Below are 18,849 nucleotides of genomic sequence, written 5' to 3'. Positions count from 1 at the left end.
CTTGTGAGAAGTTAGGTTGTCCTGAATTAAAAGATAACCTCGTTGTTTAATTTGGTGTTGTTTGAGCCTAAACCTAAATAGAGGAGTTGTCTTACCCACCCATTCCTTTTAGGCTAGCCTCCCTACCATTTGAGCTTGGCCTAAATGGCAATGTTATTCCTTTTTTTCTTATGGCCCATCGGTTGTCCCTAGTCTTTAAAATTATATGCAATTTGAAAGACTCAAGAATTTTTTTCTCATCAAGTTATAGAGCCTAACATATAAAATAATTAGTGATCATCAAAGTTCTATCATGGTAAGAATTATGCCACTAACAATGAAGAATCAATGGAGAAATTACCATGATGAATGTTTAGAGAGCTCATTATTTAGAGATATGGAGATTTCATTGGAGATATGAAGATTTCACTTAGAGTTTTCATTTGGAGATATAAAGATTTTATTGTAGCATGGAGATTTAATTTGGATATTTTGTTTGGAGAGATGAAGATTTTGTTGGAGACATGAAGATTTTATTTAGAGATATGAAGACAAATAATACCATGAACAAAATTATACAGAAACCATTTGGAGTGATAATATTGATTTATTCATTGAAAAATTTAAAAGATTCTCTTATACAAATGGAGATGCAATTACTAGAATCTATTTGAACAATGTATGATGGGATACATTGACTTTTTTTTTTTTGGTCGGTTATGCTTATAAAAAATGATCTATTTAAAGCTTTCAATTTCATTATGCAAGTTAAAAAGTAGTCATTTCATTCTACCTATTTAAATTTTAAGAATAAGTTGAGGGCATTACACCAATTATTTTACTTGATAGAACTTGCACCAAGCTCTAACTATCCTAGGAAAAAATAACATGGTTTGATTAGCCTTTTTCCACTATACCCAAGTCAAATCAATGATTTACACATTATTATCTTTACAAGTCTCTACAAGAGTTTCCAATGGCTTCATCCGTTCAAGCATAGTTCATCATCTCATACATGTCCCGATATATATGCTCTTACTTGAATAATTCTAAAAAGATTAAGGTTGGTCAGCGGGTGTAAACCCAAGGCGATCTCGCAGGTCAACTTCCTTGTGCCTTGGTCATGTTTGAAAACAATACAAATAGGGAGCATATAGGTCGATGGTTAGAGTGTGCATGTGTTAGGGGCATGATGAGCTCAAAATATTTACATATTTTGTACTTTATTTAGGTTTTTTAATCATTATTTTTTATATTTTTCGTTTTTAGGCCTAAATTTGTTTATTTTATATTTGTATTGGGGTTGAGTGAATAGTAGCAAAAGGATAAATTCTTCAGAGCAGTCCTTAGTGTTTTGAGCATAACTGTCTTTCTAGTCGGGAAAATCAAGTGAGTCTAGTGGCACTAAAAATGTCACTCAAAACGCTACAATTCTTATGTTTATCACTTGGTCTGGATCAACCTGCATCGAAGAGAGATGGATTAAATTGGACGTGTTCATAAAGAAGTAGATAACATTCCGTATATTCTTAAAATCTATGAAAGTCTAGTTTCTGGGAAATTTTATGGTTCACAATTCTTCTAGTTTCTCTTAAAGAAGTTACAACAGTTTTAATACCAGTTTCAGAACATCTAGATTCTGTGCTCCCTTCAATACGAATTCAACATTGGAGGTAGGGAAAGAGTTTCAATAGCGATTCAAAGAATCAGCACTTACTGCATTAACATGGCCCTTCAAGTCCCAATATACAGCGAGGATGATCCACCGAGGACGAGGAATTATTAAATGCGTTAATGGTGTTAGCACAAAGCTGATGCTGTGTTTTGTACCTGTCATCGCCTCATTAATTATTTGCGAGTGAAAGCATTTTTTCCATATAAAAAAAGAGAGGTTATGGGCTGACTTATGATGCCATAGGCTCCACCTCTGTATTTATAAGCATTCCGCTGCATCTTATTCGAAGAACATCCCTCAAGAGACGTAAGAAATGGAGGGAATTTATCACTGCCCTGCAAACTACGTGCCCTTGTCACCAATAAGTTTCCTAGAGAGAGCTGCTACGGTTTATGGAGATAAAGTTTCCATTGTGTATGGCAGTAATGTCAGGTTTTCATGGAAAGATACATTTGACAGATGTGTCAAGGTTGCTTCTGCTTTAGTTCAGTTGAAGATTTGCCCAGGTGATATTGTAAGTTTGGCTCTCCACACTTAATTTGTTATGCATTCTTGTCAATATCTATTATATTTCTTGTTAATATAGAGAGGACTCGAACTTGAGATTGCAAATATATTGTTCAGTGTTTCCTGGTTTTTAGCCAAATCGCCATTATTGATAGGATGCTTGTCAGCATTGTAGATGATAGCGTTTTCTGCCATAAAATGTTCGGTGAAATGTCTCGCTTTCGAGTGCTTGAATAGCTTTGTTTTGATGAATAAAAAACTAACAGGACGTCACTGAGGCTAAAAAAAGACTTGCTAATGTCAAGCCGTAAAGTCGAACGACTTGAATTGCGAGATGCAAGACAGTTTGAGAAGCCATTAACAAAGACGGACGACTTTCTTTTAGTCTTCTCATATTGATTTTTTCTTTCTTTTTACCAATTCTCGGCTTGTTAACTTCCTGACAATCTTCTGTCTTTTCTTGTTCTTTCGAGACTTTGGCCTAATGCTTTGTTAACCATGCATATATTTTTTTCCTCATTTTACTAATAATTGCATAACTAATAGCATAGAATTTGAACTAATTAAGTCTTTCTTTTTTGAAGTGTTTCCATTGGACAATATCAAGCCAATCGTTTTATCTTGATTCCTTCTATTGAATAGAGTTACATACTGTTTTTTTTTTTCATTAAATATGATTTTTTTTATGTTTTAAAATTAAATTTTTATATATAATTCATATCTAAAAGTTTTAGAATTTGAAATTAAAGTTTTATATATAATTCATATCTAAAAGTTTTGCGACAATCTATGAAGACTGATTTTGTACTTGAAATTCTTTTAAAATCCATCAAAACAAGAAATATAAACTTTTAAAAAAGGAAATTATTAAATAAAGTAGACTAAAACATCACAAAAACATCATATTTTAATTAGTAGTAAAAACAAAAGGGACAAAACATAAAAAAAAAATGAAAAAGAAAAATATCATCACCAATGACATCATCTAAAAACACATCTAAAACTACTCAAGAAACTCTCAAAATATTAGAGAAGGGAAGAAAACTTAGTTTCTCTTGCAAGGGAAACATGTATTTGCTAATATTTAGTATATGCTAATGACGCTCATTGGTTGGTAATTGCTTAATCATAAAAATCATATGTTAATTCATTCAGTTTATTTATTTAAACTTGATTTGCATGCATATACTAATATGTAAAATATTAACAAAAGGGGAAATCATTGTTACCTTCCTCACAAAGTATATATTGTTATTGCAACAAAATAATTCTTTTTTTAATTTTATTTTTTAACATTAGTTTTTTATAATTGATTTTTTTTAATTTCATCTTTCATCATTTGAATTAATTGAAAATTAAATTTCATAATTTATTTTAGTTTACTTTCTATAAGATTATTTCAGTCTCATTAACTGAGTCAAGGATTTGACGGGTTAAATCGAGTTGACTCGAGTCTTTTTTTTGTTTTTTTAATTGATTTTATTTTTCAATTTCATCTCTCAATGTTGGATTGATTGAAAATTGAACTTCATAATTTGTTTTGATGTGTTTTCTATTGGGTTATCATGGTCTCATGATCTAGTTTTAAAAGGTTAATTAACTTGAGTTTTTTCTTTGTTTTTTTTTCATTGATTTTTCTTAATTTTATTTTTTAATACTAAATTGATTGAGAATTAGACTTTAAAATGTTTTTCTCAACCTAAATTATAGATTTTACATATTAATTTAAGTTGACCTATGTCGATTCAATATATTTTCGTCTCGATGTTTTGTTTTTTAATATCATCTTAAAATTCAAACTATGTTTTTTCTTTTTTGTTGTTCAAATTATCTTTAAACTTGTCAAGTTAATTTAATCATATTAAATCAATCTCAACACAATTTATTTTTTTTCTTTCTTGAAAACATGTTAATAATATTTGAATATTGTTTTAATTTAAAAAATAATAAATTGACCAAAAGCACAGCACAATAAATAATCTAGTGTAGTCTAAGAGGTAGGTGGTCCCATTGACTTAGAAAGCAAAGTCAAGCGGTGACTTGCAACGTGCCATCATGTGCAAGTGCATCTTTTCTTGCATGTAAATTGCATCCAACGTGTCTTTGATTGCCTTAACAGATGCTTATCTAATCATGATCAATATTATAAACAAAATAAATAAATAAATAAATGATATATATATATATATCATTGACCCATTCCAACAGAAAATCAAAACGCATATTCTAGACCGTTGTAAAAGATAAAGAAGAAAAAGCTGGCAAATTAGTTTTTGTTTCTTACACGTCTCTTCCTTTTGATGTTATTTTATTCTTACCTATTATGATTCATGGAACTAAAATGATTCGGTGAATAGAGTATCATTATTAGATTTCAAGGGTTCGTTACAAATATTACCAAATGTTTGTTCAAATAAAGTGATTTTACTACAAAATTTACTTTGCAAACTGTTTTGTCTTATATAAAAAAAATTATTATGAGAGAATAATATAAATTATATTTTAAGATTTAATCTAAAATCTTAAAATTTTTCGAGTTTAGAAGGTTATTTGACACGGTATGACAATCTCGTTCACCAAGTAGTCATGAATTCAAATCTCAACACTTCATTTTATTTGATAAAAACTAAGCACAAGTTAGTATGATCATATACAAGTTTCAATCTTAAAGAATTTTCACTTGAATGAGCGTGTTAAATAATAATATAGATCATATTTTAAAATTTCATCTAAATAGTACTTGAGCTTTTAAATTTAGATGATTCTTTGACAATATAACAACTAACCTTTTATTATTGTCTTAGCTGTTTCATCTTATTTACTATGTAACAAAATTTATTCCACTATTTATATCATTTACCTACTCTCAAAACCCATGTATACTATTATTCATATTTTGTTACAAATATATATATTCTTTAAAATGTCTTGATTTTGTTATTTCCAATTATATGATAAGCATAAGATTTTAGATAATCATCAAATCACAAACATTAATATACATTATAAACTATATGTGGAATTCTTATTGATGAGGTTTTCATTTTGGTTATTTTGCTTTCTTGTCCTAAATGAGCTTATTATATATGTTTTAAGAGTTATTTTAAGAGTTTCTTACATACTTTTTTAAAATTATGTTCAAACAGCTTAGTTTAATTACATGATTCACCTAAATGGACTTACATATTAGAGAATAAGTTCAAATTAAATTTTGCAATTGATTTTTATTTTTATTTTTATTATTTTGCTACAGCTTAATTGTTTGGTAGAATTAGTTGCTGAAAATCTAATTAATTCTTATTTTATCAAAATAATGGAATTAAAAGATTTAGCTTACTAATTTGACTTTAAAGAACGTACTTATTATATTTTAAGGGATTGTTACGTAATCTTTCAATATAGTATGTTTATAGTTTTGTTGCATTACATAATTCACATTTTGTCGTATTTTTTTTTTGGAACACTTTCATTCTGTACTTTAAGCTTTAAGTTCAAATTTGCTAAACTTACATGCAATGGCACCTCTTCTAAAATTTATTTAGGATCCAGTATTGCCTACATATAACAGTATTTAGAAGAAGAAAAAAAAGGAAATAAATTGTTGAACGCATGTTGAGACACCTTTATGCTTCAATCAAATGGTTGAAACCTTTAATGGTGATAATTTGACCAACAAAAACTTAGTATCTAACCTTTGAAAATTTTCATTTGTGTCCTCATGTTTTGTTTACTATTTTTTTTTTTTTTTTTGGAAAATGTCACCTCTCTATTAAGGTTTCATCCATTTTAACAAACTCAAATGCCTATCATAGCCATTTGATCCATCCAATTGAGGAGGACCCATGATCACGAGTAGCTGGTAAGTGATGAGTCTGACTTAGCTAATCTTAGGCCAAACTTAATGATGTTGTAGAAAATCCGAGTAGTTTAGGAATAAAATTTATGTGTTGGATAATTAGTTATTTTTTTAATTATAGTAATTTGATACATTCTCCCTAGCCAAGGTGTCTAGTAGCTTGATATGAAAAGCCTAAGTGACTAATAGTTAATGTCTGATAAATCAAGGTGATTGATGCCTATTGTCTAGTAAGCTGGGGTGACTTGTAGTTGGTACCTGTAAAGGTCCCTTTTGATGGATGTAAGGACTCTCAGATGCTTAAATTCACAGTTTTGTGGAGAGAGAAAGTGCATTGATATTTTAGAGAGAGACTCTGAAAATATATATGCTAAAAATATTGAGAATGAAAAGAATGTGAACCTTGAACTTGGTGGATTCAAGGAGTATTTATTCCAGACAAGTCTTGTCTTTTTGTGGAGAGGAGAGGTCGAAGAGTCATTTCACCCCTATAAATTAATGTGGTATATTGAGTTGTATTTCATTCAAAATAATATGTATTTTAAAGGGTAGAAAGGAGCGAACCCATGATGACACCTATACATAGAAAAGTTTATAAGAGGTAAAGGGGGATGGATCCATGGCAATGCCCATACATAGAAAAATTTCTAAGGGACGAAGAGGAGCGAACCCATGACGACACCTATACTTAGAAAAATTTCTTAGGGGAAAAGAGGAGCGAACCCATGGTGACACCCATACTTAGAAAAAATTCTAAGAGGTAGAGGGTTTCTAATGGGTTGAGTGAAAACTCCTCAAGGATCATTCCCTATAATAGTGTGAGGCTTAGAACCCTATATTGATCCGAGATCATACTAGAGAGAGGGAGGCTTGTGGCCTCCTAGTCAATGGTATGGGGTTGGGAAGCCCCTATCGAAGAGAGATTGCACTAGAGTGGGAGGCGTGTATCCTTTTTGGCAATGGTTTAAGGCTTAGGAGCCACTCTATTAGAGAGTAGTTGCGTTGGAGTGTGAGAGGTATGTGATCTCCCTAGGACAACATGGGGTATGAGATCCCCTTATTGAAGAGTATTCAATGGAGTGTAGAAGATATGTGACCTCGCTAGAATGATAAAAGGTGTGAGAGTCTCACACTAAAGAGTTATTATTTTTAGAGTGGAAGGCTTATGGCTTCCTTGGCATGGCATGGGGCTTGGAAGAACCTAATTAAAAAGAGATTGTTCTTGAGAGTGAGAGCTCTAAGATCATCCCTGAAGATAACGTGAGGCTCAAGAGCTCTATTGGCGAGTCGTGCCAGTCCAAGACTGCACTAGAGAGCGGGATATCCTAGATCATATATGAGGACATTGTAAGGCCTAGAAGCCCCACTAAAAAGTTGTGTTAGTTCAAAATTGCACTAGAGAGAGAAAGATATGAGATCATACCTAAAGAGCGGGAGATCCAAGATCAATCCTTGGAGATTGTGTGAGGCCTGAGAGCTTCATTTTAGATTCATGCTAGTCCAAGACTACACTTGAGAGACAAGAGATCTAAGATCAATCCCAAGAGATTTCGTGAGGCCTAGGAGCCCTATTGGAGAGTCGTGCCAGTCCGAGACTGCACTAGAAATCTGTAGATAGGAAATGTATGTCAAAGATATTTTTGTCACAAATTAAACTTACGTACTTCCTATTGAGGATAATGCATGATGAGGTGATCTGTTGGGCACTAAGGAGCCTGGGGAGTTTGGCTTAAAACAATATGATTGGTAACTAACTAAGTTTCATCCTACGGTAGCTAAAGGGAACGTGTTTGGAGTACCAACTATGTGCACGGGTATGCAATGACACGAGCGACCCCTAGAGGGATTTGGCGAGTATAGAGGAAAAATACTCTTTTAAAGGTCATTCTGCCTAGGCTTTTCTGGGTAGTGCAATGGCCTACGAGTGCTAGGAGCGACCAATAGCAATAGTGATGGGATTGAGTTTGTTACCATAAGTGCCAAAACTTGTTGCAGTGACAAGGTATGATTTTGTCCCTAGGTTGCCAACATGACTTGAGTAAAGACTTGCACCTGATTGATAATTTGTTTAAGGTATGGATAGGCAGAAGTGCTCGTGATGGCAGTAACAAATATATTTGTCATGCGTTTTGGCCCAGGTGTGTCTTGGTTGTGTGTTATGGAATGATCTGGAAATGTCAAAAACAAGTCTTAAAAATTAATGGCTTTTTTATTAATTTCTCACAGACGACACTAATAATGATGTCCTAAAAAATCCAAGTATCTTAAGAATAAGATTTATGTGTTGGATAATTGGTTAATCTCTTAGTTCTATCAATCCGATTCATTCTCCCTAGCCAAGGTGTCTGGTAGCTTGATATGAAAAGTCCAAGTAGCTGGTAACTAGTGCCTAATAAGCCAAGGTGGCTGGTGCCTAATAAGCCGGAGTGACTTGTAGCTGGTACCTGCAAAAGATCTATTTTGATGGATGAAGGGACTCTTAGATGCTTTAGTCAATAACTTTGTAGAGAGAAAAAATACAATGATATTTTATAGAGATAGATTCTGAAAATATGTATGCTAAAAATATTGAGATTGTGAATCTTGAACTTAATGGATTCATGAGGTATTTATAGCTAATGAGTCTTATCATTTTGTGGAGATGAACGGTTGAAAAGTCATTTCACCCCTATAAATTAATGTGGTAAATTGAGTTATATTCCACTCAAAATAATAGGTATTAGATTAATATAAAGTAATGAGGGACTCATATAGGGGTCCTGATCAAAAATTAAAAATTAACTAGAAACGAAGTTTCCTTCGATCAAAAAATTCAGAAGAGATTTGGTCTATTATTCATAAACTTCACGTCATCTCAAGTTATTCTACCAATGTTCTGTCACTGGGTCTTACATGTTGCTAAAATGGTAATGAAATCTCGTCATTTCTAATAGTTGTTTTCCATGACCAGGTTGTAGCTTTTGCCCCTAATGTTCCGGCACTTTATGAATTACATTTTGGTGTTCCGATGGCTGGGGCAGTTATTTCTGCGCTTAACACCAGGTTAGATGCATCCACATTGGCTTTGGCATTAGAACAACTGGAGGCCAAACTCATTTTTGTGGATTACCAGTTCACTGATGTTGTGCTTAAGGCACTGGACCTCCTCTCTCAGAAAAAAGTCAACCCACCCCACCTTGTGGTAATCCCCGAGTGTGACAAATCTTCTTCAATGGACCGCAAACACATTGCCAGTGACCTGGATTACAATTGTCTTCTTGAAATGGGGAGAGATGATTTTAGGATAATCCGACCGAACAACGAATGTGATCCGATTTCAGTGAATTACACTTCAGGTTCAACTGGAAAACCTAAAGGAGTGGTATACAGTCACAGAGCTGCCTATCTCAACTCCTTGGCTGAGATATTCAGATTTGACATGAGACAAATGCCAGTGTTTCTATGGACAGTGGACATGTTTCGATGCAATGGATGGTGCCTTACTTGGGCAATGGCTGCCCTTGGTGGTACCAATATCTGCCTCAGAAATGTCTCGGCAGATATCATATTCGATGCCGTATCTCTTCACAAGGTAACTCACTTCTGCGGTCCACCAGCTATTTTGAACACCATTGCAAATGCACCAGCTAGAGCTAGTTCCCAAAGTCCATTTTCGTGCAGTGTTAATGTTGTTGTGGCCGGATCATTGCCAAATTCAGAGATTCTCACCAAGGTTGAAGGTTTGGGATTTAATGTGTATCATGGTTACGGCATGACAGAAGCTCTTGGTCCAGCAACTATTAGGCCATGGAAACCTGAATCGGATTCTACGTTTGAAATTGAACAAGAAGAAATCAGGAGGCGTGAAGGACTCCACAACCTTTTACTTGAAGGGGTTGATGTAAAGGATCCAAAGACCATGGAAAGCGTACCGAATGATGGGAAAACCATTGGTGAAGTGATGTTTAGAGGCAACATTTTGATGTCAGGGTACCTGAAAAGTACAGAAATTACTCAAGAAACCTTAAAGGGTGGGTGGTTTCATACAGGAGACCTTGGAGTAAGGCATCCGAATGGTTACTTACAAATGAAGGACCGAGCTAAGGATATTATCATCTCAGGGGGAGAGGCTATAAGCACATTAGAGGTGGAAGCAGTATTGTTAAGTCATCCAAAGGTTTCAGAGGCTGCCGTTGTTGGACAGCCTGATGCTCTTTTGAATGAGGTGCCATGTGCATTTGTGAAATTGAAGGAAGGTTTTGGTGCTAGTGCTGAAGAGATTATTGAGTTCTGTGGTGATCAATTGCCAGACCTTATGATTCCAAGAACTATAGTGTTCGGGGAATTACCAGTCAATTTCTCTGGAAAGGTGCAAAAATTTGCTATGAGGGAGACGGTCAATGCCAACACCAGCCTTGCCAATTGTTGAAGGTAGTTTTTTGGCATGAAATGAGTAACAAATTAGGCATCACTCTCAGAGCATATGCTTACATTGGTATATTTAGTATCTCCAGGTCAAGGTGTGCTTGGTTATGTCGATGGTTCTCTGGCATGCCCTCCTTCCTCCATTCACAGTTATCATGGTTCGCTTCCCTCTCTTGGATTATGCGGCTTGGCATATCTCTACAAGAGCTTGATCAAGGATGACATTGTTATTGTATTTATACCTTTATCTATGTTATAAAAAAAATTAATTAATTAATTGCAATTATTTAAGTTTGATTTTGTTCAACTAAAAGTATTATGATTACTTAATATTATTAAATGTATCTAGAATGAAATTTAAACTTATAAAAGAAAGTAACAAACAAAAATTAAACACATACAAAATTAAACACATATAAAATTAAACTAAATAAATTTGTTGTTAACCACTTTTGAACCCATAAAAAATCAAGAAAAGAATAAAGAAAAAAATAGAAAAAAAATCCAAAATACAAGAGGATATAAAAAAAGAAAGCCTAAAAGATTATTCATTTTGGTGGCGAAGGACCAAAATGTATAAGATTGGTAAAATTGGCTCATTGGTGAGAATATTTTTATTTGGGGTAAAGAAATACAAATTTGGATAGGTAAGGACTCAATGAGCATTTTGTTCCAAATTGAGCTTGCACTAGAGTGAGAATTGGCTCATTGGTGAGAATATTTTTATTTGGGGTAATGTATACAAATTTTTTACAGTCCTCCAAATTGAGCATGAATAGACTCAAACAAGCTTTTTCGTCTCCAAGTTTGAAAAAACCACCAAAATCTCTCAAAATCAAGTTTGTTCCGAAACCACCATCCAAAACTATTGAAGGAAAGAGGTTTCAGCTGTTAATATCTATCCAAAACTCTCTCATTTTGATCAAACGACTAAGGTTTGATCAATCTATGTTTGAATCCATCAAGAACCCTAGCAAAACCTTATAAATACCCCCTGGAAAATGAAAAAAAAAAGAAGAAGAGGAAAAACATAAAGAAACACACTGTGAAAAGACCTTGGTGTGAAGGTTCAAAAGCCTAATATAACGGGTCTACCAAGCTTTGGAAGGAAAAGATAGTGAAAGGGAAATAATGAAAGAGAAGAGAAGGAAAACAATTGTCCATAGCTAGTAAGCTTGAAAAAGGTATAACCACGTAAAAGTTCAAGGGTGGAGTCTATGTGGCCTACCTATTCATGTTTTATTAATATTTAAACCTCTTTTGATGTTGTTTGAGCTCATCTTGCATTTATAGATTGATTTTGGTGCTAAAATAATCTAATGTTTTTCGAAAGAGTTTGTTTTGTTTTTGTTCTTGTTTTAAGCATGTTTTAGATTGCTCAAGTTTTCATTATGATAGTTTATTTTAGTTTTGGTCAATAATATGTTAGTGAGGCTTCCATTAAAGGCATGATTCTTGGTTTTGATGCTTATTTGATTCTATGTTTTTATCTCATGTTAATGATGTATTTGAGGTATTTTGATTGGTGTTTGAATTTATTTTGTAATAAAATAATAAGTTCTTTTTATTTGTAGGTTAAATTTTTTGGAAGCATGTTGATCAATTTGATGTTTTTAGTGCAAGTTCATGGTTCATACAAGTATATTTTCGCATATAGATGTTAAAAATGTTAAATTTTGAATCCAAATAGCATGAATATGTTTGTTGTTTAGCTTTAATAGTTTTGAACTTTGAAACTTCATGTATGTTATTGATGATTTGATGTTATTTGTTAGTTATTTGAATTCAAAGAGGCTTAGTATTGATAATATGGTTTTTTAGGACCAAAAGCAGTGTGTTTAAAGGCCTAGAAGGCCATTTTTGGGGTTTGATAGTGCTAAGTATATATGGGTATTTTTCTGGGTTCTAAAATAGTGTTCCTCATGTTCTTAGAAAAAACGTTGTCCTAAACCAATGATTTGGACCAGTTTCAGTTCAATTCTTTGCACTAAATCATTCAAGCAACTTGACTAGTAAATAAACAAGTTTATGGGGGGTTTTAATCCTAAGGTTTTAATTTTGAATCGAAACCTATTTTGACAAAATCATGTTAATTCTTGCATGATTTCCAACATGTCTATGTCTTTATTTTGATTGTATCCGGTCTGATTTGGGATCCATATAGTTAGAAACACCTTGGATGCTTTTCGTGTTCTTGATTTTTTTCTGTGTTTGATCCTTTTTTATCAAAGATTTTTGTGTTTTTGTGTTTTTTTTTAAGTTTGATTCATTTTAAGTTTTAGTTTTAGTTTTGGTTTAGTTTTTGGGTCAAATCAATATTTTTAGTTTGGTTTATGGTTGGACCAAAGATTTTAGGTCAACCAGTCAAGTCAACCCGGTTGGGTCAACTCAATTAGGTCAACCTGATATTGTCAAAGGTTAAGACCCTATTTGGCTGGCAATGTTTTTGCTAAAGGTTTTTTTGGTTTAAAGGTGTGTTTAGCAAACACTCCTTGGATCTATTTTGACAGTTTTGATTTTTTTAAAAAAAAAATAGGTTTTTGACAAATATGACCTTAAAAAAAACTAAAAAAATAATTTTTGTTTGTTGCATATGACCTAATTCTTATAAAAAATGCATTTTATTTATAAAAAGTGGGGAAATGTTTTTTTAAGCATTGTTTCAGAAATTTCTACGCTTTTTTTTTTAATTTACAATAAGTTTGTAAAAATTATTAGGGATTTGGCCAATATTTTAATAACCCTAAAAATTTTAATTCTAAAAAATTAATGATCAACGTTCTAGTATAAATATTAGACCTACTAGTAGGTTAGTATTTAAGTACCAAGAGTTGATTAGAAAATTCTCATAATTATTTTGGATATTCACCAATTTTAAATGAGAGTGTTTTTCACTATAATATATGAGTTATGGAAAACACTTTCGTCTTCCAAGATAGGTGAACCTTGTTAGGGCACCTACATGGATTCTTCCTATAAGAATTTACCTCGACATACGAGCCCATAATAAATTCAAAATGCTAGATTTATTTACAAGCATAAATCTTCATTCTGAGTTATAGACGGATCACTCGTTAGGAACTTATCAACACCTTTAAACCATTTTTAGACCATACAATGCAACTTACCTCAGATAAGGTGCGTTAGGGGTTTTAATACATTTCCTAGATATAACAAAAATTTACAATGCTAGAATGTCATGTTTCATTAATAACAATATTGGTTAGTATTTTCATTTTGATAATAACATTATTCCAAGTTTTGATAAAACCCTAAAAACAAACTCTAAAAATTCCAAGTTTTGATAATAACATTATTGGTATTAACATATGGCACATCCTCCCATAATTTAGGAGTTAATGGCAATGAGGTCTAATGAGGGGCAATATAATCTAATATTTTTATAATGGTAGTTTTTATGTGAAAAATTAATAAAAAAAATGTTTATGAGATTGAAACTTTCCATAATTAAAAAAACAAGGATATATATATATATATTGAGAGTCATATGATTTCCAAATAAAAAGTAAAGTTTTGATAAAAAAAAATGGTAACAACTAAAAGAGTTGTGATTGTTTGACGGTAAAGTTTCAAGGAAGAACGATGATTATGTGATAGTATAATTCATGCTTTTTGGGTTGAATATATAAGCTATTGACAAGCTATTAAAAGTAGTTTCTTGTGATAATTTTATTTATTTTAATATGCAAATAATTCTTCAAAGGCCAAATAAAGCCTTAGATTGTGCACAATGGAAGGATTTTATTAAAATTTAATACTAAATTAAAATGCACATTTGGATATTCGTGCATTGATAGATAAATTAGAGTTTCATATTATGTGGGTCACTAACATGCTTTTTACATGAACTTAAGGATTGTAGTATTGTCAAGCAAATATTATCACGCCTATAAGTAGTGAAAACAAAGATTAATATTTTTATTTTGTGTGAAAACTGCTTATATATATAATCCTCTAATATCATCATAAACATAGAGTGAGAATGGGTGTGGAAGAGAAGTGAGAAAAGATTTGTATGAACTGGTTGAAGTTTAGAAAATAACAAATTTAAGTGTGTCCCTTCTAAATGTCTTGGCAAATCATTTGGTACTATTGATGTTATGTGCTCTCGTAGTGAAACCAAGCACTCAAAGTTTAAACTCTATCACAATTATTGTGACAATGTTTTTTAGAATAAAAATTTTAAAACTATTGATGTTGGTGGACGTACTTTGGGCTTATAAAACTTCACTTGTGACTGCAACAGGAGAAACGCTCTATGCTTTAATGTTTGGCCAAGAAGTTGTATTACCTTGCGAAGTGGATATTAAGTTTGTAAGAGTTCAATATCTAAACGCAATGATACAAGAGTTAAGGGATATGGATGAGGGAAGAATTGATGCTTTGAACAAGTTGTAGAAAGAAAAGTCACAAGTTTCAAAAACATACAATAAAAAAGTGAAGAAACGAGAATTCATGCAAAGAGACCTAGTCTAGAAAGCAAGTCTCCCCCTGGAATGAAGGGTAGGCAATTTGGAAAATGGTCCCTAACTTGGGAGAAACCTTTCAGAATAAATCAAACCTACTTTGGAAACGCTTATTTGTTAGGAAGCATAAATGGGGAAATACATGCAAAAGCGATTAATGGAAAATATCTCAAAAATTACACACCATTCATATAAAAGGCCAACAAAGAGGTATTAAAATATAAATATCCTAAAATATGGGATCAATTTCTCCAACATTCTACAATATTCTAACAGAAACACACACACACACACACACACATATCAAAAATGAGAGCAATTTCTCCAACATATCATATGAACCCATCATAAACTCATTGTTCACGAGATATGAGATAGTTAAGTCCATAGATAATCAAGTTGAAAAAAAGACTTATAAATATCAAAGCCAAATCGTAGAGTAGATATTTGATTCTTAATCAATTAGGCAGGGGAGGCAAACTCCCTCTTTGCATGCAAGTTGGTCAGCTCCTTTGAAAATCCACCTAAGGCCTTCTTTTTTTATTCAATTTATTGCCTAATAGTAGCCAACTCAGATTTCAGAGTATCTACATTGTCTTCAAGCTGCTTAAGCTTAAGTTAGGAAGACTCTTTGGACTTCATGAGCACCAAAAGATCATGATTCATGTCAGATAGGTTAGGGGCATCAACAGAAACAAAGAGCATATCTTGAAGGCACATGAGGTGTCTTAATTACTATTAATACATACAGGTTAGGATGCTTTACCAATTCTAGAATTATTAATCACAATGGTAAAGACACTTGATTTTTTTCATAAAGGTTATGGTCAGGAGATTTTAATAGATTTAGAAAAAGGAGTTGCTGAGAATTCTTCCTTTATATATGATAAGAGAGACCATAATTAGTTAAAAAAAACACATATAACATTACAAAATTACCATAACTAGCTGGTTCATCATCTTTCTTCAAACTTGAGGAATTGTGGACTTATGTAGTAGCTCTATCAATCACAGGGGTTTCTAAAGGAGGCTTAGGTTCCACATTGGTGGTAGACTCTAAAGAAAACTTTGAAGCTACTAGCTTTACAGTAACAAGCTCTTTAACTAAAGAAGGTTTAGAAAGAGCAGACCTGGTCTATGACCTGATTGCACAATGAGGGCGAACTTCTTTATAATCATATTCTAAATTAAAAAGTGATGAATTAGAAGGAGGAGCAGTTGATTTTTGAGCGATAGATTTAAATCATTTTCTTTTCTTTTAAGGAATAGAAAGCTTTCATAGGTGGCTCAGACTTAGAGGAGGGCTGACTTCGAATAGATTTTGCATTAGGTTTGATCTCAACTTTCTTCATCTTCTTGGGGTCCTGAAGGTGTGAGCTAGAAAATAGAATAACAAAGGCTTTACTACTATCACTTCCTAGTGTAATTTTTTTAGAAGGTTTAAGGAAAACCCTAAAGTCATAAATATACTTTGCAATACCTTTCTCAATGAAACTTTGTTCCCAAATAGTAGCCCACCAAAACTAGAAGTAATAGTTAATCCAGGAAAAAGATTTGGACATGACAAATCAAAGAACTCATAAATAACCTTACCATGTTTTTCCAAGATTTCAAGATCTGAAACCTTGGCATTACACCTACAATGTAAAGGGGAATTGACATGGTTATAAAGAAAGATGGCAGAGGGTCGTGACACATGCCAAATTGCATGGCAACAAGATTGGGGTAATAACTTTCTGCCTTAACAATGCTAGAGACTAGAATAATAATAAGTCTATTAGTCAAGATAGAAGTCTAGTACTTAAAGTTCTCACTAGATAAAAATGTGCTCAAGGAACAAAGCTTATACCAATCTAAACACTTTATTCATCATGGAGTCGATAAGAAAAGACTAGTGCATACATTATAATTGCAAAAGAGAATGAATTAATGGGAGCTATAGTAAGGCTATAAAAGTGACCATAAGAAAGAAGCTTACTAGTGTCCAAAATAGCAACTCTGGAGTAGCACAAAGAAAAATAAGCAGCAGCCTAGAACACAACAAACCATAGAAGGCCACCAACTGACCACGAAACATTTTCTTTGATATATTGTAAACTTTTAAATGTCATACCCAAAAATAGAGGAGTTAAAGTTAAATGTGGATTGCAAGGAAGATCATGACAAAAAAAAAAATTCAACAACAACTCAAACTCAAATCAATGCATTTCAGTTTTAGCAAGTTCTTAAGACTTTTGGTGATAATTTGTAGGCGATAGTTTGTAAGCGGTAATTATGTAGGCAATACCTGTAGGCGATAGAATAGTAGGTTGTAGTAAAGTAAACATGTATTTTCCTTTGTAATCAGTAAGCTTACGGTTTCAATTCCATATACCAAAGAGATGTTTCATTATCTAGGAGTTCCAATTCATGGATGTAATTACAATATGAATCACCCTATGAATATAAGTATTCATTTCCTAAGTTATTGAGTTTACTTTACATTCAACTTGTTTTAATTATTTAGTTACTTCTTCAGTTGAACTACTATTTGTGTGAAGTGGATTTAGTCATATTGATACTTGTGTAACTATGTAATACAATTTTGGAATTACTTGAGTAGATCTAAGAGTAAATCTAGAGTTCTAATCAATTAACTTAGAACTCTAGAGCTCAAATCAGTTAACTTAAAACTGCAATCTTAAGTTGCAAAGTTTTTTTAATTGAGGCAGACACAAAAGAACCTACATCAAACATAACTATTGACCAAAGATACCACTTTAAAATTATAAATACACAAAAAGAAAAATTTATCATAATTACAAGAAAAATATTAAAACAATCCAAAATTAGCAAGCAATTATAATGAATAGAAATAGAAAGGGAGAGAGTTTTACAAATATGTTATCAAGAGGAGAGGAGGAACAATCACAAGCCATATATAAGTGAGAAATTCAAGTTAAGTTTCTTTTTTATATATATAGATTGGTATATAAAAGAAAAAATAGTCGCCACTACCAAAGCAAGTTATTAGATTGAGAAGAGAGCGAAAGAAAAGGAAGTCACGCCAGAAAGACAACTCTAATTTTCTTTACATATATAGCTTAGTATAAATGTAATTTTTTCAAACTTTAGTTGTTAATGCACTTTGGGTTAGGTTTGGGTTGAGTTTCGGGTAGGGTAAATTAGTATATATACTCAACTCAAAACCCGAATTTTTGCCTTCGAGTTTTACCCAAACTAGATCGAATAAATTTTTTTTATTCATTTAGTTTGATTATTATCCATCAAGTTCGAGTAGAATTATCATCTCTAACCATATCAAAAATAGTTAACAAGTTATTTTGGGATCGTTTTCTTTTTTTTATTTGTGTATAAAAGAACTAGTAGCAAATAATTTCATTCATATATCAAAATTAAGTTTCTTAGATGTTAAGTTTGAAGTAAATAAATTGTTTTTGAATCAGAAAGAGCAATCGAATACGAATTCACTTACCTAATTTCTGAGAACTTCAAAAGTTAAATATTTCAAGAGGTGTTTCTAGACTCCAATCAGGGCTGCATACTTATATTTAAGGGTTTTTTTTTTCTTTTTTTTAAGAATGATTGTTGGCAAAACGAGAACAATTATTGAACCGACTAAGCACCAAGCATTATTTTGGGCACAGAAATCATGAATGTGTTAGGAATAGAATTTGTACGCCAGGTGGAAAGAGGATTCGAAGAAAGGTCAAGAGATCATTGTCATTGCATTGATAATGCTTGGCCATGTTGAGAATTGCCATGTTCTGATTGATGACCTTAGAAGAAATGGCAGCCTCGTCTTCATTCTCAGTCAGTCACGAGGCTCCAAGCCTCCAACGATCATGGCTGTTGGGTTTACAGCTCATTTAACAAATTTATTCTCAGGATATTACTTCTTCACTTAATTTAATTACTTATATTAATTGTTCTATCACTAG

The 18,849-nt window shown here is 32.4% G+C and overlaps 1 protein-coding gene across 1 annotated transcript; it reads left to right on the top strand.

The window, feature by feature from the left end:
* Positions 1-1,918: 1,918 nt before the first annotated feature.
* On the top strand, positions 1,919-10,734 carry LOC7480470 (butanoate--CoA ligase AAE1). Its single transcript, XM_024601350.2, has 2 exons — positions 1,919-2,168; positions 8,968-10,734. The coding sequence occupies exons 1-2, from the start codon at positions 1,968-1,970 to the stop codon at positions 10,423-10,425; spliced, it is 1,659 nt and encodes a 552-aa protein (XP_024457118.2). The 5' UTR covers positions 1,919-1,967; the 3' UTR covers positions 10,426-10,734.
* The last annotated feature ends 8,115 nt before the right edge of the window (positions 10,735-18,849 follow it).

The sequence above is a fragment of the Populus trichocarpa genome, chromosome 5, assembly GCF_000002775.5.
Source record: "Populus trichocarpa isolate Nisqually-1 chromosome 5, P.trichocarpa_v4.1, whole genome shotgun sequence".
NCBI lineage: Eukaryota > Viridiplantae > Streptophyta > Magnoliopsida > Malpighiales > Salicaceae > Populus > Populus trichocarpa.
The sequence above is the reverse complement of the archived record's forward strand: the minus strand, read 5'-3'. Positions and strand labels throughout refer to the sequence as shown.

Coding starts and splice junctions, on each gene's coding strand:
- LOC7480470 (XM_024601350.2), top strand. CDS start 1,968: ATGGAGGGAATTTATCACTGCCCTGCAAACTACGTGCCCTTGTCACCA. Junction 2,169..8,967: donor AGATTTGCCCAGGTGATATT/GTAAGTTTGGCT, acceptor TTCCATGACCAG/GTTGTAGCTTTTGCCCCTAA.